General features: G+C 41.2%; 2 protein-coding genes across 2 annotated transcripts; one reads left to right on the top strand and one right to left on the bottom strand.

Annotated features, from left to right (window-relative positions):
- The first annotated feature begins 3,035 nt into the window (after window positions 1-3,035).
- LOC140369004 (non-selective voltage-gated ion channel VDAC2-like) lies at window positions 3,036-12,250 on the top strand. The gene is made up of 9 exons (XM_072456202.1): window positions 3,036-3,169; window positions 4,228-4,299; window positions 4,559-4,608; window positions 5,742-5,894; window positions 6,212-6,264; window positions 7,183-7,410; window positions 8,529-8,679; window positions 9,269-9,326; window positions 10,572-12,250. Exons 2-9 carry the CDS (start codon window positions 4,233-4,235, stop codon window positions 10,661-10,663), a joined length of 852 nt encoding a protein of 283 aa, XP_072312303.1. The 5' UTR covers window positions 3,036-3,169; window positions 4,228-4,232; the 3' UTR covers window positions 10,664-12,250.
- Window positions 12,251-13,357: 1,107 nt separating this feature from the next.
- On the bottom strand, window positions 13,358-21,720 carry LOC140369255 (catechol O-methyltransferase domain-containing protein 1-like). The gene is made up of 7 exons (XM_072456532.1): window positions 21,572-21,720; window positions 19,830-19,951; window positions 17,522-17,627; window positions 17,084-17,202; window positions 16,649-16,703; window positions 16,038-16,171; window positions 13,358-13,535 (listed from the first exon to the last, which is right to left on the bottom strand). The coding sequence occupies exons 1-7, from the start codon at window positions 21,651-21,653 to the stop codon at window positions 13,389-13,391; spliced, it is 765 nt and encodes a 254-aa protein (XP_072312633.1). The 5' UTR covers window positions 21,654-21,720; the 3' UTR covers window positions 13,358-13,388.
- Between the last annotated feature and the right edge of the window lie 643 nt (window positions 21,721-22,363).

Below are 22,363 nucleotides of genomic sequence, written 5' to 3'. Positions count from 1 at the left end.
TCTCAAGTTGCCATCGGGACTTTGACGAAATCCCTAAAATCTAGAGCCGTAGCATTTACTAACTATTATTTTTATTTATTTTATAATTATTATCATTTTTTTTATATATATATTTTTTAATTATTTTTATTTCATTTTATGATTATAATTATATTTTATGTGCATTTAAAATAACTGCTGGACTTTAAGCCACTTTAAGAGACAATAAGTCAGTAGACCGCCGCAGAGGAAGTAGTCTCGCTAAAATAGTGCCCAGACCAATACTACTAGTGCCCCCTAGTGTTAGCGCTGGTATTGCTGTCAAATATGTATAAAGGACTAAAATTGCAATTCACATATTCACAGTACTTCTACTTTATCATCTTGCAGGGACAAAAAAAAGGACCAAGTTATATTAAAAACACAAGTATTATTAAAAGCTCCATATTAAAGGTGCACTATGTAACTTTTTTTCTTGTTGCCATGGCGATTAACACATTAAAACCAGTTGTTATATGATTCGAATGGGAATAAGTCCTCAAAATGCTGCATATAACATGAGGCTGAAACACATGTCAGATCTGTGGAGAGGCAAACCCTGCGCTCTAGAGGTAATGCCACAGCTGTTACCTAGCAACCACACTTGAAACAATAGCCAAGATCTACAGTAGGTTTGTAATTTGACAAACAATAATACCATGTAACGCCTTTATTTTGTTGAATGATCGTTGAAGCCAAAAAGTGTGTCAGTTAAGTGTAAATTGTCTTTGGTGTCGATGGCTCGTCGCATATTGATGACATCACAGAGGGATTCCGTGTTAGAGCTCTACTTCCTGTCATTTTAAACTCTTATTTTACACAATTTCTTCACAAATTGCCGCTTAATGGAAGTAAAACTATGATCGATATTTGCCACAGGTTCTATCGTACTGAACTCAGTCACAATTACCGTATTTTCCGGACTATAAGTCGCATTGGAGTATAAGTCGAACCAGCCAAAAAATACATAATAGAGAAGAAAAAAACACATATAAGTCGCACTGGAGTATGAAATGCAGTTGCAAGTGTGAAAATTACAAATAATATCACATGTAAGCCGCTCCGGAGTATAAGTATATAAGTATAAGTCGCACCCCTGCCAAAAATATGAAAAAAGGTGTGACTTATAGTCCGGAAAATACGGTAGAGAAGCAGGAGAACCTTTAACTTACGCTTTTATTAGGTTAATGTCTCCTCTGCATTTGACCCGACATCTCTCACCGTCTGATAAACTCAACCACACCCCTGAGCAGAAAGGTTACATAGTGCAGCTCTAAGATTTATCCTTAGTGTACAGAACTTTCCTCTTTAAAAAGTGACCAACGCTAGTGTATACTGCCTTTTTCATTTAAATTAGATTCCATAAAACGCAATTAGCCATAACATAGATAATATACCGACCGGCCGTAACATTATGACCACCGTTCATAAAGTGGAAAAAAAAACACATGTTGACAGAAGATTCTTGTCGTTTTTGGCGGGAAAACTGGGCCGGATCGTCCCCAAAACGGCAGCGTGTCGAGTATCGAAGTGCAGGTTCAGTCAGGTGGTCACGACGTTTGATTTGTGCAAAGGGAAAAGCTCGTTTCCTCGTCTCAAACTGTGAATCGTCTTTCGTCGTCGCCGTTGCAGTTCAGCAGTGAAACCTCTGTGTATTTGTGAGCCAAAACCACGTCAATATTTGTCTCATGGATGAAACTAAATGCCAATAATGTTGAGTGTTATATTTGCTTTGTGTTGGGGTCTAGAATATTTCATGTTCTCGGTCGACGTGTAGTGTTTTATATGGTATGACGCTGTGTAAATATCAGTGAAAGAGTAACTTATGTAGTGGCCATTCTCCAGATCCTTAATTTTCTATGTACGTTTGTATTAATTTATTCTTCTTTTTTTTTTTGTAAACGTTATTAGGTATTTTTTTTATATTACCAAGTCAAAGCAACATGCACAGAAAAAAAAACATGTTTACAGTTGCTCTGGGTGATACATTTGCGTTTTAGTTTTATTTTGATTTCAGATTTCAGAAGTAAAAATGTCGTTTTTTCCCCCATAACATTTCAGCTTTTTATCAACGTATGCTTTGACTGGTGCAGTGCAGTAGTGCTCATTTCATGCCATTTCACCCCCATTTCGAAAATTCAATAAAAAACGCTGAAATCGCTGGTGTTTGTCTATTGCTTCACTCGCTGCCATTGTGAGCGGCTGCATACCGTTTTACTATCGGAGCTGCCGCGGTTTACAGAAGAATGTGATACTGTTCTCTGCCTTCAACGTGTGCCGCTAAAGCCGTTATGTTTGAAAGATTCTGTGATATTCAAACTAAATTGTGAACCGTTTCCCTCATGTATAACTGCTACTTCATCGTGAACAACTGGCTCAATCGGATGTTGTAATGCTGCTAGCTCAAAGTCATATAAACATGAAAATTGTAGCTGTTTCTGAAGCGTTTGGAGGAGGAAAAAAATGCTGATTTACTCTAATTATAAGTGATCAAAAGGATAAGTAAAGGTGCTGTCTGGAGGAATTGACTGACAAGACAGTAGATTGAGCTTTTGTTGTGTCTTGACAATTCCCTTTTCAAAGCTGAAGCCATTATCACTAGAAATAAGATCCATGAACTCGTTATGAAGTAATCAAGGTACAGGTGGAATGCATATTAATGTTTTTTTCTGAGTGATTCTAGCACCGTTGTCATAGCAATGAACAATTCAAAACTTTTACTTTTTGAATTGTTCCCATAATGTCACTGGAGCGTGATAGTACTCTTTTATCACATGGTTGACAAAAGGAAAATAAAATAAAGGAATTTATAAAGGCCTTTTCAGTTATTACACCATTTTATATTAAACATTTGGAGTGACATTAAGCCATAAGTGTGTGAATTTGACATAAATCAACACCTAGGCTCACTGACCATTTTCATACTCAGTAATAATGAAGATTTAAAGTATTAAGTGTGATTTTAAAGGTAATTTAAGCTATTTTTCATCAGCAGCAGCAGGCATTGTAGTCAGGCGCGTGTTGGACCGCTGTTTCCGGGGTCCTGCGGTGCCGAGGTCAGCTCTCCTTCATCTCGTCCTACACCGGTTTGCACATTTTACGCTCTCGCCGCACAACGCCGCGCTTTTAGACACATTTACAACTATAATCGGTAAGTAAACGATCCAATTCTGTCACGTATGTTTAAATGTTGTCTCTTTGTGGCTCTGGTTTTTGAAGGTGAACTGCTAAACGCAAAGCTAGCTCCCGTGAGCGACACCTTACGCCCCCTGCTTCACTACTATGTCTCACTAGTTACGTAAATGTGCATTTTTTATATTTTAATTTTTTCATTTTTGCAGCAAAAGATGGTGTTTTAGAGTTTTGTTGCTTACTATTAAGAGCTGGCTAGTAAATAATAAAAAACGATAACAACGTTTGGCAAATTTGCACTGTTATAGCTAAAATATACCCTTTTAAAAGTTTGGAATTAATAAAAAAGTATTCTGAATTGTGGAATGTTTTGAGTGGAACATGGTGCGATTTCTTTGGAGACACTTGGATTAACTTCAGATTATTAAACGATATGAAAAATCAAATGTGGTTTTGTCTAATGTAAAACTTTCAGATTCAGCCTGGTTTAAATACATTTACTATTGCGTTTTACATATGTTCATTTATGAGATTATGGTAGAAACAATCCTAATTTTCTTTCTCAGTATCAATAATTTGAGAGTGTGACCAAACGGCAGTTTTTTTTCATTTCCATTGTCTAACCTGTATTATTCCTCAAGTTTGTGACCAGCTTTACTAATATTTAACCTTCTGAAAGATAAAATTATGTTAAATATGACAAAAACAGCCAGATAAAAAAAGTAATTTACATTTAGGTCTATTTTTTGGACGCTTGATTACTAACTAAAAATTTAAAGTAAAGAGACTTAATTTTGCTTCATTAATTATAATTTTTTTGGTTTCTTAGAATTATATTGTGACCCGAATAATCACAATTATCGATTAACCTAATCATTGTGACATCACTAGTGAAGAATATCTTTTGATTACATTTTGTGCTGCAATGACTTGTCAGTAGTTTCAAACCAAATCAAGTCTATTCCCCTGAAAACTCATTCATGAAAGACCATTTAATCGTCTCATGTCTATTATTCATGCATTTAATGTTGAGTAATCTTTCCACTCAATATTGATGCTTATTATTTTGATCTACAGGTGTCATGGCAATCCCTCCCGCCTTCGCAGATCTGGGAAAATCTGCAAAAGACATTTTCAACAAAGGATATGGTAAATAACTGATCCAACAACACGTGAAGCTTTATAAACTGTAAACACTTGGCTCTTGTATTCAAAACAGAGTTGAGACGCAGAGCAAGAGTATCCAGTTTTCCCACAGATTTATGTTGGCATTAAATCCTTCTGCCAAATACATTTTATAGTCAAAATTGTACTTATTTGCATTTTTAGTCACATCATCTGCTTGTGCTCATTATGTTGTATGCTGGTGTTTTTAGCATGTTTTAATTCAATCGTTTTGTGTCTCTAGGATTTGGTCTGATCAAACTTGACGTGAAAACAAAGTCTTCAAATGGTGTGGTGAGTTACATCAGCAAGAAGTACAGTTTTATTCTTTAAATTAGATTAGTTTGTTTGATTGGGGACAGTGCAATTTCATAAAACACATGAATAAACATGAGTAAAAAGCCATAGATAGCCAAAAGTTCAGTGGACACAAATATTATGCCTTAACTTGACTTTTGGAGCATCTAATGTTGATGTTCTAAAATTTTTCCCTCATCAAAAACATACCTGGAGTTGTATTTAGCTTCAGGCATGCTTTGTTTGATGTTTCTCCCCTCCGAGCGTCAAAAACACTTTCCCTGATATGTGACGTTTACCTCGATCTGTAACGTTGCTCTGAGAATCTTCTACTGTTTTTAAGTCCATAAATCATCGGCAGACTCGTTCTGAGCATTTCTGGGTCAAATCACGGTCATATCAACTGAGTAGCTTCATTAGCACGTCGGGAGGCTAGTTTGCCATGTTCATTTTAAACTTGCGTGATTCCCTCTGCGGCCAGTAGACGGCGCCAAACCTCAGTAATTCTATAAAATGATGTGCCAAACTAAAGGTACTAAAGAGCGTGTTTAAAGGTTAATAACCATATTAACAATGCATAGCATAACAGTTGTCCTTTTTAAATGGGTAAAGTCTGGGGGAAACAGTTTGTCTTTAGACCTGGTTTAGTCCTGGTTTAGTCCTGGTTTAGTCCTGGTTTAGTCCTGGTTTAGACACTGTTTAGTCCTGGTTTAATCCTGGTTTAGACACTGTTTAGTCCTGGTTTAATCCTGGTTTAGACACGGTTTAGTCCTGGTTCATACCTGGTTTAGTCCTAGTTTAGACCTGGTGTAGACCCATTTTAACCTATATTAGTAATATTCGTGTCATTGTTTGTCTCGTTTTAGTCGCACTCAAAGACAAGTCCCTCATAGACCTTCAATTATGACTAACACTAAAATAATCTGTTTGAAGTTTGTTTAAGTTTTCACATTTACTTTTAGGTTGTTTTAGATCATGTGCGTGGCTCTTATTACTGTATAAAACGTGCACTAAATCACAATATCTGTCCTTTTCTCGTCATTACTTCTTCTCAATCCTCATGTGGTGAAACTGTCTCTGCTGTTGTTCTTCAAATGCTGTAAGTCTTTCTTTTTGCGACTCTTTTGTAGGAGTTTAAGACCTGTGGCTCGTCCAACACCGACACCAGTAAAGTGTCCGGGACTCTGGAGACCAAGTACAAATGGTCTGAATACGGTTTGACTTTTACCGAGAAGTGGACCACAGAGAACACGCTGGGGACGGAGGTCTGCATCGAGGACAAGGTAAACCGCACATGCAAAGCCAGTTAATGTCATTTATTTATTCTTTAGAATCTGTTTAGTTCCGGTGTTTTCTACTCTTATTTAAAACAACAAAGAACAATAAAAGAATGGACAAAATGGGACTCTGTTACTTTTTGCCATAGTATGCATGTAAGTTGACCCCTCTTTCCCTTGCACACCACTTATTACTTTCTAATTTTATTCTTTACTTATCCCCGAGTTTTTCATCACTCTGAAACCCGTGAACACATTAGTATTTTATGATTAACACAAGGTCGTTGGGGTAAAATAACTCTTGTTTTCGTTCTCCTTTTCAGATCACTAAAGGCATGAAGCTCAACTTTGAAACCACCTTTTGTCCAAACACTGGGTATGTGTCCAGTTTATCCATTTTAATCCTGCAAAGGGCGGGGCCATATGGCAATAAAAGGGCGGGGCCATATGGCAAAAGGGCGGGGCCATATGGCAAAATGGCGGGGCCATATGGCAAAATGGCGGGGCCATATGGCAAAAGGGCGGGGCCATATGGAAAAAGGGCGGGGCCATATGGCAATAAAAGGGCGGGGCCATATGGCAATAAAAGGGCGGGGCCATATGGCAATAAAAGGGCGGGGCCATATGGCAATAAAAGGGCGGGGCCATATGGCAATATAAGGGCGGGCCGATATAGGGAAAAGGGCGGGCCGATATGGAAAAAAAGGTTGAGGCGATATGGCAACCAAAAAAAAGGGCGTGGCGATATGGCAACCCCCCCAAAAAAGGGCGGGGTGATATGGCAAAAAAGGACGGGGAGATATGGGGGGAAAGGGCGGGGCAATATGGGAAAAAAAGGACTGGGAGATATGGGGAAAAGGGCGGGGCAATATGTTAAAAAAAGGTTGAGGCGATATGGCAACCAGAAAAAAAGGTTGGGGCGATATGGCAACCCCCCCAAAAAGGGCGGGGCAATATGGCAAAAAAAATGTATTGCGTTATTTTCCTTATTATTTCATAACACTTCCTTTTCAAGCAATTACTCAGTCCAAATAAAAAGTCTGACCGTGCTGGAGATTTCAGACGGACACAATGACACTAGCGTGGTTCTGTTTAGGTGTTTGATTTAAAATAAAGGAAAAGTTTGTGAAATTGGGATTATGACGCCTTAGAGCAGGTTAAAATGCCATTAGTGAAAGAGGCTGGAGTTTCCTTGGACCCGTCAGTAAATACTGCACACATCTGACTGTAGTACTTAGTAGTACTTGTATCGGTGATAAAAGTAGTGATGTATCCGGTGTTTTTGGCTCTCCAGTAAGAAGAACGGTAAGCTGCGAGGAGCGTACAAGCGCGAGTTCCTGAACGTGGGCGTGGACGTGGATCTGGACTTCGCCGGGCCCACCATCCACGGGGCGGGCGTGGCCGGGTACGAGGGCTGGCTCGCCGGGTACCAGATGACCATCGACTCGGCCAAATCCAAAATGACGCACAGCAACATCGCCGTGGGATACAGGACCGGAGACTTCGTGCTCCACACCAACATGTAAGTCTGATATTGTGCAAGATAAAATGTAAGAAATGTCATTAATGTAAAGTAATTAATGTAATGTCACTAAAGCCTGTGACTGTTTTGAGAGATCAGGGCTCCAAATAAGTTATTTCAGAGCAGCTATAATATTTGTACAAACCTCCTTAATGCGCCCCCTACAGGTCGGACGATTCATTGAACTAAAAGGCAGTTAAGATAAATATATTTTGAATTTTGCTTAAAATCAAACATTTTATCACCAAAAAGCAGTTTATAGTTTATAAGTTTATAATTTCACTTCCTGTTTGTAATTGATGACATCACACTAGGAAATTACCCTACTGGGCAAAAACTCATCTAATGACACAATTGTTTTTATTTGACAAATAAAAATATATAAAAGTGACTTTTTTCTTGTGTTCATGTTTAGAGAGTCAAAAAAGTGTAAATTCTGCATAAGCTTTGACTGGAATGAGTGTCTCATCCACAAATACTTGCTCCATTGGTGTAAAAGTATAATTTATATGTACATCAGGTACAAATACAACAAATAAAGTCAATAGAAATCTTGATCTGTACAAAATGACAGGAAGTGACATCACACACAAGGGATACTCATTCCAGTCAAAGTTTAAGTATGATTTACACAAAATCACTTTTTTTTTTTTTTACTCTTTAAACATTATGTCAACAAAATAAAGTCGCTCTCATATTTTTGTTTGCCAATAAAATAATTGTGACACTAGATGAGTTTTTGCCCAGTGTTTGCTGGGTAGTTTCCTTGTGTGATGTCATCAATTACAAACAGGAAGTGAAATTATAAGCCTGATAAATGTGCTATTCTGGGATAACGTTTTATAATTTTTAGCAAAATTCTAAATATATTTATCTTGGCTGCGTTTTAGTTCAATGAGGCACTTTAAGGATATTTCAGTTTGAAGTCACACATTATCTCTTTTATATTAAGTTTAAGCTCCAGTCGGTGTTATCTTCAATCTGAAGTCTCCCTTCGAGTAAAAGCAGCTGCAGCGTTCGAGAAACTTTACTGCAATATTCCAAATGTCCTAATGCAGCAGGTGATAAACGGTGTAATACAAGCTCCGCTCACCTGGTTTACTCGCCACGTTTTGCAGTAAAAATGGCAACGAGTTCGGCGGCTCCATTTACCAGAAGGTGAACGACAAGTTGGAGACGGCCGTGGATCTTGCCTGGAGCGCCGGGAGCAACGGCACCTGCTTCGGCATCGCCGGCAAATACCAGCTCGACCCCGACGCCTCCATATCGGTGAGACGGGCCCCCAGAGACGCACTATAACGCCAACGGTCTTTTTATTCAGATTCTCCACTGAACAGATGATATGTGCATCGTAAATGTCCCAGAATGTGCTAGAATGTGCTAAAGTGTTTGGTTTGATTGTTGTGAGGAGAAACAGTTTAACAAGTATTCATAATGATTCATACTTAATTCAAATTGTCTAAGATCACGATTCCTCCAAGATCAAACAATGTATAATGTTGCGTTTGCTGTTTTGGAGATTTGCATAGTTAGAATGTCCAGTATATTTTATAAAAAAACTATATAAAAGGAGCTAAAAGAGACAAACGTTATTTTATTCATGTTTTTTGCGACAATAACGGACATATTTTAGAACGTTCTTTGTCAAAATAAAGAGAATATAGATGATTTTAAATGCAGATAACCATGGCTCACCACTGAAACGACATGTTGCCCATATTTGGAGTGAACACAGACTTCTCAGTGGTTGTGATACTTATGTATGTGGTGATAATACTTCTTTCCTCACGTGATAATAATACTTCTTTCCTCTCATGTGGTAATAATACTTCTTTCCTCTCATGTTGTTCTCTCTCAGGCCAAAGTGAACAATGCCAGCCTGGTGGGAGTCGGCTACAGCCAGACTCTGAGGCCTGGTGAGTTTGTATTACACTTTCAATGTGTATTTATTTATTTTGCACTTATGGAACGAGGAGGAGGAGGGACGGTGAGTGGGAACAAGAAGGGACGAGGAGGAGGAGGGACGAGGAGGAGGAGGGACGAGGAGGAGGGACGAGGAGGAGGAGGAGGGACGAGGAGGAGGAGGAGGGAGGAGGAGGAGGGAGGAGGAGGAGGGACGAGGAGGAGGAGGGACGAGGAGGAGGAGGGACGAGGAGGGAGGAACAAGAAGGAAGGAACAAGAAGGAACGAGGAGGAGGGACGGGAAGGAGGGACTAGGAGAAGGGACGAGAGACGGGGAGGAGGGACGGGAAGGAGGGATGAGAAGAAGGAGTGACGACAAGAAGGGAGGAGGGATAAGAAGAAGGGAGGAGGGACGAGAAGAAGGGAGGAGGGACGAGAAGAAGGGAGGAGGGACGAGAAGAAGGGAGGAGGGACGAGAAGAAGGGAGGAGGGACGAGAAGAAGGGAGGAGGGACGAGAAGAAGGGAGGAGGGACGAGAAGAAGGGAGGAGGGACGAGAAGAAGGGAGGAGGGACGGGGATGGGGAGGAAGGACGGGGATGGGGAGGAAGGACGGGGAGGAGGGATGAGGGACGGGGAGGAGGGATGAGGGACGAGGAGAAGGGACGAGGAGAAGGGACGAGGAGAAGGGACGAGGAGAAGGGGCGAGGAGAAGGGGCGAGGAGAAGGGGCGAGGAGAAGGGGCGAGGAGAAGGGGCGAGGAGAAGGGGCGAGGAGAAGGGGCGAGGAGAAGGGGCGAGGAGAAGGTGGAAGGAAGGACGGGGAGAAGGTGGAAGGAAGGACGGGGAGAAGGTGGAAGGAAGGACGGGAGAAGGAGGAAGGAAGGACGGGGAGAAGGAGGAAGGAAGGACGGGGAGAAGGAGGAAGGAATGACGGGGAGAAGGAGGAAGGAAGGACGGGGAGAAAGGAGGAAGGAATGACGGGGAGAAAGGAGGAAGGAAGGACGGGGAGAAGGAGGAAGGAAGGACGGGGAGAAAGGAGGAAGGAAAACCAGAGAAACGACCTCCAGAGAAGCAGGTGCAGGAAGAGGCAAAAAAACCCAACCAATATCTGAAAGATGCTGAGCGTGATCATCATTATTGGAGCCGACGTCCCACACTAACAACCTCCTGGTCCCGGGTTGGTCACTGGCCGGTCTCCATGGAGATGACCCACAGGCTTGATGTGCTTCTGACCTGTACCATGTGACTCTCCTCCTCAGGCATGAAGCTGGTGCTGTCCGTTCTGGTCGACGGGAAGAACGTGAACGCCGGAGGCCACAAGCTGGGCCTGGGTCTGGAGCTGGAGGCGTGACCGCTTTAAACTCAAACCGATCCCCCACAGCTCGGGAAACAGTTAAGAGATCACTGCGACTCATCTTAAGTCTTTACAACCGACGACGAGGGCAGCGGTCGACTGAAGACACGCCCCTCGATCAGTCCCAAACCTGTCAAGCCCCTAAATGACCCACGCAGCCCATTTCTGTCACGATCATCGAGCTGTAAACCTTTTTAAAATGAGGTTTATTCATATTTATTCAGTAGTTTATTGTGTTATCTGAGCCAATTTCACTAAAACACACATGTTAACACACAAAATATTTAAATAATGTAATAATAAATGAATTTTAAATGTAGAAATCATCTCGTGACATGTGAAGTGACTTTAACTGACCTGAAATGCACTCGAAACACTACAACATCTATTTATACAGAAAAGTACAAGTCAACTGTATTTATGTGTAAAAAACAAATTAAACTCATCTTTAGCTAATTAATCCAATGTTTTCCCTTTTTTGCTGTAATTCGTCGACAAAAACAAGTTTCAGTCGATTTTAATTGACGTTTTGGTCGATTTTAATTGAAGACTTCAGCTCTACAACCAAAAATAATGTAGATTTAAAATGTCTTAAGACTGATATTCCAAGTTTTGCTAAAAATAAAACACAAATTTCATAGATCTTGAAACTAAACGCGTGAAATTCCCAGTTGCTCAATTGTCGTGTTCTGAATCTTCACGACTGTTGATTTAAAAGGCATAAATCCTCCTCATTTCCTAAAATAAACACTTAATCGAGACATTTAGACGTTTTGCAGTTTTCTCTCGATTCTTTCCTCTGCTGCACGAACTGAAATGTAAAGTTCTTAAACGACAAGGCCCAGTTCTCGAGCACTTTCGACGGACTTTAAGTTGAACAGGTCAAACTGTTCTTTTATTAAACCCAGAGCTGCTTGAGTTGTGTGATGACCCAGAATGTACCCCACGTTTTGCACATTTAGGACCTTTTTTTAAGCTTTTATTTCGTTTGCACACTTTACCCCGAGCCCATAAATACAAACATAAATAGATGGTAAAACTTGCATGAAAAATGTATTGAAATTCTCCCACGACGAGATGATAAAGATGATAAAATTATGATTATAAATACGACGCTTGCTGTGACTTTAAAAAGTATTTGCTGATCAATTTTCAAATTTTATATTGACATTTTTAATCCAATAATGCATGATTTGACTGGCCTGACTTGTCACAATAGCAAAAATCTAGTTATTTGTTTGTTAAAATGAACTGCGCACATTAAATTCCTGATAAAAATGATAAATTCAGATTTGTGTGTGAAACGTGCCTGTCGTTTCAATCTTTGCCCTGATAAAGCTTAAAAAAAAGATCTTATATTGAAATCAGCGGCTCATAAAGCAAAGGTTGACGTGCACTTTATTGTCCCCGATGTAGATGGGTGAAAATGTGTTTGTTTTGTCATGTTTTGTTCATCATTTTAGCCGTTTTAACCCACAAACGCTATTGTTTTCCTTCCCTTTTTGTGCTAATCTGATGTGAACCACCTGCAGTTACGAGGCTGTGTGTGCTGACCTTTGCAATAAACCTCTGAAGTTCACCACAAACATACTTTTGTAAATCTGTTTTATTAGATGGTGTTTAATTTGGACTATTAAATGTCTCACAGTAATAACTACTGTATAATCCTGGTTAAAGGGACTAAAACGGGTCAAATTAAATGTAGTTTCATAGTAAAAGTCCATGGTACAGGAAGAGGTAAGTGTTTTATTATGAAGAAACCTGTCGGATTTTAAAGTTTATATACTACATTTGTTTTTCAGAATGGAGAAAATAAAGTGGAACATAATGAGTTCAATATAGAAACTGGGATTAACCTAAATATGATTAAATAGCTGGTTTTGTCAAATGTGAATATCAAAGCCCGATTAACTCACTTTACTATTGTATTTGACATTTATTTAAATAATTGATATTATAATGGAGTTTGAGGTTTTACTTGACTTAGAAATGTTAATTCTGCAATAGTTTTTCTTCAGATATTACCTACTTAACTGCAAATTGTACTTTTTGTGAAGTTGTCAGAACAATTTTGAGGTTTAAAAAAAATTAGTTTTTGAATAGAATACAACTTTTCTATCCTTGACATTCAAATGTTTGTTTGTCTTTTTCTTATTAACGCTTTGAAACACTCAAAACAACACTTTTTGCATCTAGAGACATTGAAAATTAATAAAAAAAATTAATTTTTTGTGAATTGGGAAAAATACTGATACTTTTGCAAATACTGCAAAAAGTACAAGTTGTAAAAATGTCAAAAGCAAAAGCCCCTAAGACGGTGAATGCGATCGTAAAGAGGTAAAACTGATTGAAATCTGTGAAAGTGTTAAAAGTGCAAACGTGTCAAATCAAGAAAAACATGATAAAATAAAAAAAATACATGAAAATATAGTGATGAATTATTACGATTTAGCTCTGATGTCTGTACTGAAAACCAGTAATGGTCTTTTCCACATTCGGACCAGCGTTTTACAAAGTCTCTACAAACGTGTTTTTCACTGGAGCCAGTTCTTGTTGAAAAAAACTCGTTTATTTTCAGTTTTGTCGGAGAAGTTGAAAAATGAAATTTACAAAGTCCAGTATTCACAAACGGTGGCAAAAAAAACAACACATTTAAAATCCTGGTATTTTCATTAACGTGGAATGTAGTGCTAGCTTATAAGAAGAAGAGGTTTTAGCGCCGTTATAGTTTAATGGCGAGCGTCAGGCCGTCTCCCACCGGCAGCATGCTCAGGCTGATCCTCGTGTCGCGCACAAGCTTCTTGTTCAGTTTGTCGATGGAGATGGTGTCAGCGTCTTTGGGATTCAGGACACTTCCTCCCCACAAAACCTGAGACAAGCAAACGAGACCAAATGAGGACTAACGGAGCAGGGGGAGGAGCCACCAAGAGTCAACTAAACCGCGTCCACATGGGGACTAAACCGCGTCCACATAGGGACTAAACCAGGACTAAACCGCATCCACATAGGGACTAAACCAGGACTAAACCGCGTCCACATGGGGACTAAACCGCGTCCACATAGGGACTAAACCGCGTCCACATAGGGACTAAACCAGGACTAAACCGCGTCCACATGGGGACTAAACCAGGACTAAACCGCGTCCACATGAGGACTAAACCAGGACTAAACCGCATCCACATGGGGACTAAACCAGGACTAAACCGCGTCTACATCGGGACTAAACCAGGACTAAACCGTATCCACATCGGGACTAAACCAGGACTAAACCGCGTCCACATGGGGACTAAACCAGGACTAAACCGCGTCCACATCGGAACTAAACCAGGACTAAACCGCGTCCACATCGGGACTAAACGGGGACTAAACTGCGTCCACATCGGGACTAAACAGGGACTAAACCGCGTCCACATCGGGACTAAACCAGGACTAAACCGCGTCCACATCGGAACTAAACCAGGACTAAACCGCGTCCACATGGGGACTAAACCAGGACTAAACCGCGTCCACATGGGGACTAAACCGCGTCCACATAGGGACTAAACCAGGACTAAACCGCATCCACATAGGGACTAAACCAGGACTAAACCGCGTCCACATGGGGACTAAACCGCGTCCACATAGGGACTAAACCGCGTCCACATAGGGACTAAACCAGGACTAAACCGCGTCCACATGGGGACTAAACCAGGACTAAACCGCGTCCACATGAGGACTAAACCAGGACTAAACCGCATCCACATGGGGACTAAACCAGGACTAAACCGCGTCTACATCGGGACTAAACCAGGACTAAACCGTATCCACATCGGGACTAAACCAGGACTAAACCGCGTCCACATGGGGACTAAACCAGGACTAAACCGCGTCCACATCGGAACTAAACCAGGACTAAACCGCGTCCACATCGGGACTAAACGGGGACTAAACTGCGTCCACATCGGGACTAAACAGGGACTAAACCGCGTCCACATCGGGACTAAACCAGGACTAAACCGCGTCCACATCGGAACTAAACCAGGACTAAACCGCGTCCACATGGGGACTAAACCAGGACTAAACCGCGTCCACATGGGGACTAAACCGCGTCCACATAGGGACTAAACCAGGACTAAACCGCGTCCACATGGGGACTAAACCGCGTCCACATAGGGACTAAACCGCGCCCACATAGGGACTAAACCAGGACTAAACCGCATCCACATAGGGACTAAACCAGGACTAAACCGCGTCCACATGGGGACTAAACCGCGTCCACATAGGGACTAAACCAGGACTAAACCGCATCCACATAGGGACTAAACCAGGACTAAACCGCGTCCACATGGGGACTAAACCGCGTCCACATAGGGACTAAACCGCGTCCACATAGGGACTAAACCAGGACTAAACCGCATCCACATAGGGACTAAACCAGGACTAAACCGCATCCACATGGGGACTAAACCAGGACTAAACCGCGTCCACACCGGGACTAAACCAGGACTAAACCGTATCCACATGGGGACTAAACCAGGACTAAACCGCGTCCACATGGGGACTAAACCGCGTCCACATAGGGACTAAACCAGGACTAAACCGCATCCACATAGGGACTAAACCAGGACTAAACCGCGTCCACATGGGGACTAAACCAGGACTAAACCGCGTCCACACCGGGACTAAACCAGGAGTAAACCGTATCCACATAGGGATTAAACCAGGACTAAACTGCGTCCACATCGGGACTAAACCAGGACTAAACCGCGTCCACATGGGGACTAAACCAGGACTAAACCGCGTCCACACCGGGACTAAACCAGGAGTAAACCGTATCCACATAGGGATTAAACCAGGACTAAACTGCGTCCACATCGGGACTAAACCAGGACTAAACCGCGTCCACATCGGGACTAAACCAGGACTAAACCGCGTCCACATGGGGACTAAACCAGGACTAAACCGCGTCCACATCGGGACTAAACACCGTCCACATCGGGACTAAACCGCGTCCACATCGGAACTAAACCGGGACTAAACCGCGTCCACATGGGGACTAAACCAGGACTAAACCGCGTCCACACATCGGGACTAAACCAGGACTAAACCGCGTCCACACATCGGGACTAAACCAGGACTAAACCGCGTCCACACATTGGGACTAAACCAGGACTAAACCGCGTCCACATGGGGACTAAACCAGGACTAAACCCCGTCCACATGGGGACTAAACAGGGACTAAACCGCCTCCACATGGGGACTAAACCAGGACTTGCGTCTGTTGGAAAAGTTGGAAATTAAATTATTATGTTAAATTCATCTAGTATTTCAACTTGACCATAAGCGTAAAACGAACAATAAAGTTCCTCAGATTGAATGGACGTGTGCTCACGTTGTCAATGGCGATGATGCCTCCTTTTCTGATCAGCTGCAGGGAGCGCTCGTAGTAGTTGTTGTAGTTGGTTTTGTCTGCGTCGATGAAAATGAAGTCGAATGTTTCTGCCTCTCCAGCGGCGAGAAGATCGTCTGCAAGACATTTAATACAATTAAACACAACGTGACGAAAAAGAGACTAAACTCTGACTAAAGAGTTAAAAGACTGAACTGTACAAAACCAGGACTAGAACAAGGACTAGAACCAGGACCAGAACCAGAACCAGGACCAGAACCAGGACCAGGACCTTAACCAGGACTAGAACCGGACTAAAACCCGGACTAGAACCCGGACTAGAACCCGACTAAACCAGGACTAGGATGCATTCACACTTGCAGTAAAACCATGTCAAAATTGTGACTAAACATGGAACTAAACCTAGACTAGAACAAGATAAAACCAAGTCTACATCAGGGCTAAAAAGAACGCACCCTAATTAGGAGTTGAAAGCAGGACTAAATCAGAGCTAAAGCAGGACTAAATCAGAGCTAAAGCAGGACTAAATCAGAGCTAAAGCAGGACTAAATCAGAGCTAAACCAGTTTAAAACCAGTGTAAATGTAAACGTACCTAAAGTGTTCACCGCAGGTTGTAAACGCAGGTCAATCTTTTGGTCGACTCCAGCCTGCAAGAGAAGAAATCATGTCTAAACCAGGGCTAAATCATGTCTAAACCAGGGCTAAAGCATGTCTAAACTGGGGCTAAAGCATGTCTAAACTGGGGCTAAATCAATTCTAAACTGGGGCTAAAACATTTCTAAACTGGGGCTAAAATATTTCTAAACTGGGGCTAAAGCATGTCTAAACTGAGGCTAAAGCATGTCTAAACCGGAGCTAAATCGGGGCTAAGTCATGTCTAAACCGGGGCTAAATCATGTCTAAACCGGGGCTAAACCAGGGCTAAATCATGTCTAAACCGGGGCTAAACCAGGGCTAAACCGGGGCTAAACCAAATCTAAACCAGGGCTAAATCATGTGCAAAGCAAGTGCAATAAACAAGTCAAACCTCTTTCCAGAAAGGCTTTCCGATGCTGGTGTATTCTTCGCTGATGTCACAGGCCACGATCACACCGTCGTCAGGTAAAGCCAGCGCCATGTTCAGCGTGTTGTATCCCGTGTACACGCCTGAAGCACAAACAAGTCTGTTTACACCTTTCAACTAGAGAAGAAAACAAAGTGAAAAGGAATACATTCTACATTAGAGGGACAACTCGTGTTTTTGGAGATTAAGTCCATGAATTTAGGAGCAAAAAGGATTTAAATAGATGAATTATGATTGAGATGCATTATTAATACAAAATACGCTTCGCTGCTTTTTGTGCTTGTTTTTATCGTTTTCAATACAATTGGACAGATTTTCAGTGATATCTTTTGCTTTTTTGCTTTATTTGATAACAACCGCCATAAAACACCAACAAAGAAGAAGAAAAGTGGCTGTTCTCACCGATCTCTGCCACTTTCTTGGCTTTGGCGATTTTGGCCAGATTGACCATGAACTGTGACTGTTCACAGGCCACCATCATGATGTTCCAGCTGTCCTCCATCGTCCGCTGGGAAACACCACAAAAATCACACCTTTTAGATCAGTTTAGTGACAGTTTATAACCCGCTCTTCCATTGGCTCTGTGCTCGGCGACGCCCGGTGTTTGCGCTCGTCTTCTGGATATTCGGTATTACGCTATAAAACATGCACGGCTCATTATTTTACATGTTTTTGTTCATTGCACATTTCGATATCGAACTAAAACGGCTCGGTAAGGGATCTTCTCAAAATGGGTTGAAGCTGAAAAGACGTAATCTTTTTCGTCTCTCTCTGGACCCATTTTGAGATGATCCCTAATGGAAATGGGTCCGTCGAAACCGATGAGCTCCGCCTCTTCACGGTGACGTTTCGCTGTAAAACCAGGGCTAAATCATGTCTAAACCAGGGCTAAATCATGTCTAAACCAGGGCTAAATCATGTCTAAACCAGGGTTATATCATGTCTAAACCTGGACTAAACCAGGGTTAAACCATGTCTAAACCAGGGCTAAATTATGTCTAAACCAGGACTAAATTATGTCTAAACGAGGACTAAACCAGGGCTAAATCAGGTTTAAACCAGGGCTAAATCAGGTTTAAACCAGGGCTAAACCACGTCTAAACCAGGGCTAAATCAGGTTTAAACCAGGGCTAAATCAGGTCTAAATCAGGGCTAAATCAGGTCTAAACAGGTAATGGAAACGGGTCCGTCAAAACCGATAAGCTCCGCCTCTTCACAGTGACGTTTCGCTGTAAAAAGCTGGAGATTGTCGTTTCTGTCTTTTCGTTGTTCAAAAACGTCTACATAACGTTTCTGAACAGTGTGTGTATGACCGCACAGTGGGAATTATTTGAATAATCACAAGTCCGTCAAGGGAAGTGGGCGGAGATAGGGGGAAGGTGAAAACTTGGCAACACAAGATTACGCAAACATGCATGAATCAATCAAAGTACAATTCTGAGTAGGTTATGGTGAGGGAACATCGTTAGAACAGGGTTTAAAAGTCATAAAAGTCTAGTTTAATATGTCTTTGAAGGGTTAGGGTCTCGATGCTAATGCTAATTTTGATGCATAATATTTAAAAAAAACGCCACAAACCGAAGTAATCCACATATAAAAGCAATCGGTTAGTTTTTACATTTTAAAGACAGACACACACACAATAACACATTTTCAAGCACAATAAATACTACTACTACTACTATATGTGGCGAATCCAAGTAAATATTTTCTTTTAAACAAACAGAATCATTAAAAAGACATAAGATGCATTAAATACACAACAGAACGAACCAATAATTATCCATAGAAAGTCACTTATTCAACACTCTACAGCTACAGAAACATCTCCCGACAAATGCAAAGAAAAACTACACACGTTAAATATTGAGCCCTAAAATATATTGTTCTAGTGTGGTATTATGTATTGAGTGGATGTTGTAATAATGGCACTTTAAGTAGTTATTCCTCGTGGAGTAACTCTGTGGTGCTGTAACAGGAGCAGACGTGTTGAGTCAATCCAAACGACGTAAAGTGCTTTTCATTTCATTCACTTACAATGAAAAGTGATGCATTTAGTGTGACCTCATGAGAGCTGCTTCAATGTTTGATGCTCCCCAAGACAGCTCAGTTATTAGTCCGAGATTCCTCCTGTTTTAGCCCCGCTTTAGTCCTGTTTTAGTGCTGTTTTAGTCCCGTTTTAGTCCCGCTTTAGACCCCGCTCTAGACCCCGCTTTAGACCCCGCTTTAGTCCCGCTTTAGACCCCGCTTTAGTCCCGCTTTAGACCCGCTTTAGACCCGCTTTAGACCCGCTTTAGACCCGCTTTAGACCCCAGTTCAGGCCCTGTTCATGCCTGATTACTTCCTGGTTTATTCCCTGTTTAGACCCTGTTCAGACCCTGTTTAGACCCTGTTCAGACCCTGTTTAGACCCTGTTTGGACCCGCTTTAGACCCGCTTTAGTCCCGCTTTAGACCCGCTTTAGACCCGCTTTAGACCCGCTTTAGACCCGCTTTGGCCCCAGTGCAGGCTCTGTTTATACCTGATTACTCCCTGGTTTATTCGCAGTTTAGTCCCTTTTTAGTCCCTCTTTAGTCCCTCTTCAGTCATCCTGGTTTAGTTCACCTTCACCCCGTGTATATAAACTATCCCAGGACCAGTGCAGTCTCGCTTTAGACCCACTTTAGTCCTGCTTTAGTTCCTTCTCACCCCTGGCCATGGCCCACATTCACCTCTCGTAGTTTCTTCAGGACGGGGTGCTCCCTCAGTGAGTGGGCCAGTATGTACTGCATCAGGGGGTCGCTCTGGCCTCCACAGTGACTCTTGGAGATGCTCATGGTCGACGTCCTTCTGCCTAAAGAACAATGAAAACACAACTCAAAAAATACGGCCAATATCGAGACACTGCAGATGACTTAGATTATGTGTTAAAGGTGTTCACGACTTGACAAACATTTTAAAAAAGAAGTAAAGTGGTAAATATTTCTGCACTTTTTTGTTCCATTTTACATTTTAATTTGTTTTATCAATCTTGAACCTAAACCAAAGACGTTTCGTGGCAAGTTTTAGCACGTTTCTGAAAATAAAATCTGGTTATTGTTCTCATTCATCTGGATACAAGTGTCACAGCCGCATGATGTCATCTTCAAGACTAAAAACATAAGGAAACTTAATTGAATTTGAGAGACATAAAAAGAATACAGATTAAATTACTGCTGCAGTGTACATTGTTTTTTTCCCCCCAGTTTAATTTCATGAGCGCAGTCTACAAACAAACGGGGCGATAATGTGTTCAACAAATGACGATTTTGCTCCTTTTATTATCTTTAGAGTTGGTTAATTATTAAGTTGATTATATAGAAAGACATTTGTAATGAATGGGAACATTTCACGGGTTAAGAACACAAGAAAAGCAGATTAGAACAGTAAACTTTGACTTTGACCTTATGCGTTAAGCAACAAGGGAGTCAACTAAAAAAGTGTAAATATTAAAGTATTATTACAGCAATGATTAACCTAACTGCAAATTATTTAAAGCATTTCTAATTTCAAGCCAGTTTTGTGTTTCCAGGAGAGACGTGTCAGTTTGCTTCTCCATTTAAACCCCTAAATATTGGATTGGAGCTATAATTTGTCGTGAAGGGTGTAATAAATCTTAAGATACAAAGGAAAACTATTGCAGACTCCACATTTCTGTAAGTAGTTGCATTATTTCACCATGTTATAGTTAAGTAAAACATATTGCCTGTAATAAAGGGGTAATAAGGGCTGTGTCGGTAATAATGTGGATTGTCCAAGTGTTTTTCCCAAAAGTATATTATAGCTCTCAAAATAAAACAATAAAAAATAAAACAGGTGCTGGTTGTCCCCATTTTAAGTCTATTTTGATGTCTATATCTGGGCAGTTTCAGACCCGTTAAGAGCTTTTGAAACACTTCTAATAAACAGAAATTGCAGCCTGATTATGAAACTGTTGTGATGTATTCGCCAACATAAATATGACTACAACACATAAAGGAAAACTAAACTAAAAAACGAATTATTAACATTGAATGATCAATTGAAATGAAGGTAAAGGAGTAGTTAAGATAAATTAAAATAAAGCCAAGTATTGGATTTATAGCTATAGACAGTAGACAAATTAAATATACGTGCAATTCACTATTCATACATTATTTTTTCACATAAAAATAAATGAATGATTAATAAAATGATAAAAATAAAGGTGGTTGCAAAGTTAAATATTTTTTTCGCTTTAAATTTAACACACAAACCAACATAAATTATGCCTGTATTTCGACTCGGATATAATATTTAAGCGTGCTACTTTATACGCCAGCCTAGAGTTTAAAATAGATTATGAACTGTCTGTCGCCTTGGGCTTTAGGAGCTTATGACGTCAGATCACGCGACCCACCTGATGCCCTCCACAATAAACACGTTTAAATCCCTTTACACCGCTTTGCCCTCTTACCCAGGTAATACCCGGCCACAAACACGGCTCCTAACGACAGACAGCCCGCCACGGCCTCCCGGGACACGGCCTGGAGCGACATCACGGACCGTAACGTGGTTAAGACGACGGAATAAGCGGCACGGCACGTTGATTCGAGCGTGTTTTGACGCGCTTCCGGGTTTTTACCGTAATACTCCGAAGAGTGAGAAGCGCATTTCCGCCTTTTTTTTTTTTTTTTTTTTTTTAAATCAAATATCGTTTTTTTGCAGTTTATGGCGGTGATGACGTGCAACTAAACTTGGCAAGTCAATCGGTATTTGGTTGGTATAAATGCGACGTGGATGTAGGAGATGAAGCGAGCTAAAACGGCTAAAGTGATTCGCGTTGCAGCGGCGGAGTCACGTGCAATGCAAAGAACAACAGCAAGGATGGATACAAATCAAAAATGTACCTGCTGGAGGAGGAAGAGTGTAAATGTGATGAGGTTGGAGGAGTCTGGAGGAGTCTGGAGTAGTCTGGAGGAGTCTGGAGGAGTCTGGAGGAGTCTGGAGGCAGCTCTGATGTGTGCACCGTTATGTTGGTCCTGTCACGTGACTGCAGCGCGTGTCATGACTGGACCCAAGCACAATACATAAGTGTCATGTCATTATGACTGTAATAAGGAAATGATTCATCTATTTGGCAAATTCTCTATTCATAAAAGTACATTGTCATCATCGGTTTCCCTTTTTCCCCTCTGCTTGTTAAACACATTGAGACTTGTTCATATCCAGAAGTTTAAACTAATATTAATTTATGAAAGTTGCAAGT

This window comes from Eucyclogobius newberryi, unplaced genomic scaffold, assembly GCF_026437365.1.
Source record: "Eucyclogobius newberryi isolate DKJ021-1_F unplaced genomic scaffold, fEucNew1.0.hap1 SCAF_20, whole genome shotgun sequence".
NCBI classification, from domain to species: domain Eukaryota; kingdom Metazoa; phylum Chordata; class Actinopteri; order Gobiiformes; family Gobiidae; genus Eucyclogobius; species Eucyclogobius newberryi.
The sequence above is the reverse complement of the archived record's forward strand: the minus strand, read 5'-3'. Positions and strand labels throughout refer to the sequence as shown.

Coding starts and splice junctions, on each gene's coding strand:
- LOC140369255 (XM_072456532.1), bottom strand. CDS start 21,653: ATGTCGCTCCAGGCCGTGTCCCGGGAGGCCGTGGCGGGCTGTCTGTCG. Junction 17,203..17,521: donor CAAGAAAGTGGCAGAGATCG/GTGAGAACAGCC, acceptor TTTGTGCTTCAG/GCGTGTACACGGGATACAAC. Junction 16,172..16,648: donor ACCTGCGGTGAACACTTTAG/GTACGTTTACAT, acceptor AATGTCTTGCAG/ACGATCTTCTCGCCGCTGGA.
- LOC140369004 (XM_072456202.1), top strand. CDS start 4,233: ATGGCAATCCCTCCCGCCTTCGCAGATCTGGGAAAATCTGCAAAAGAC. Junction 6,265..7,182: donor ACCTTTTGTCCAAACACTGG/GTATGTGTCCAG, acceptor TTGGCTCTCCAG/TAAGAAGAACGGTAAGCTGC. Junction 9,327..10,571: donor CAGCCAGACTCTGAGGCCTG/GTGAGTTTGTAT, acceptor TCTCCTCCTCAG/GCATGAAGCTGGTGCTGTCC.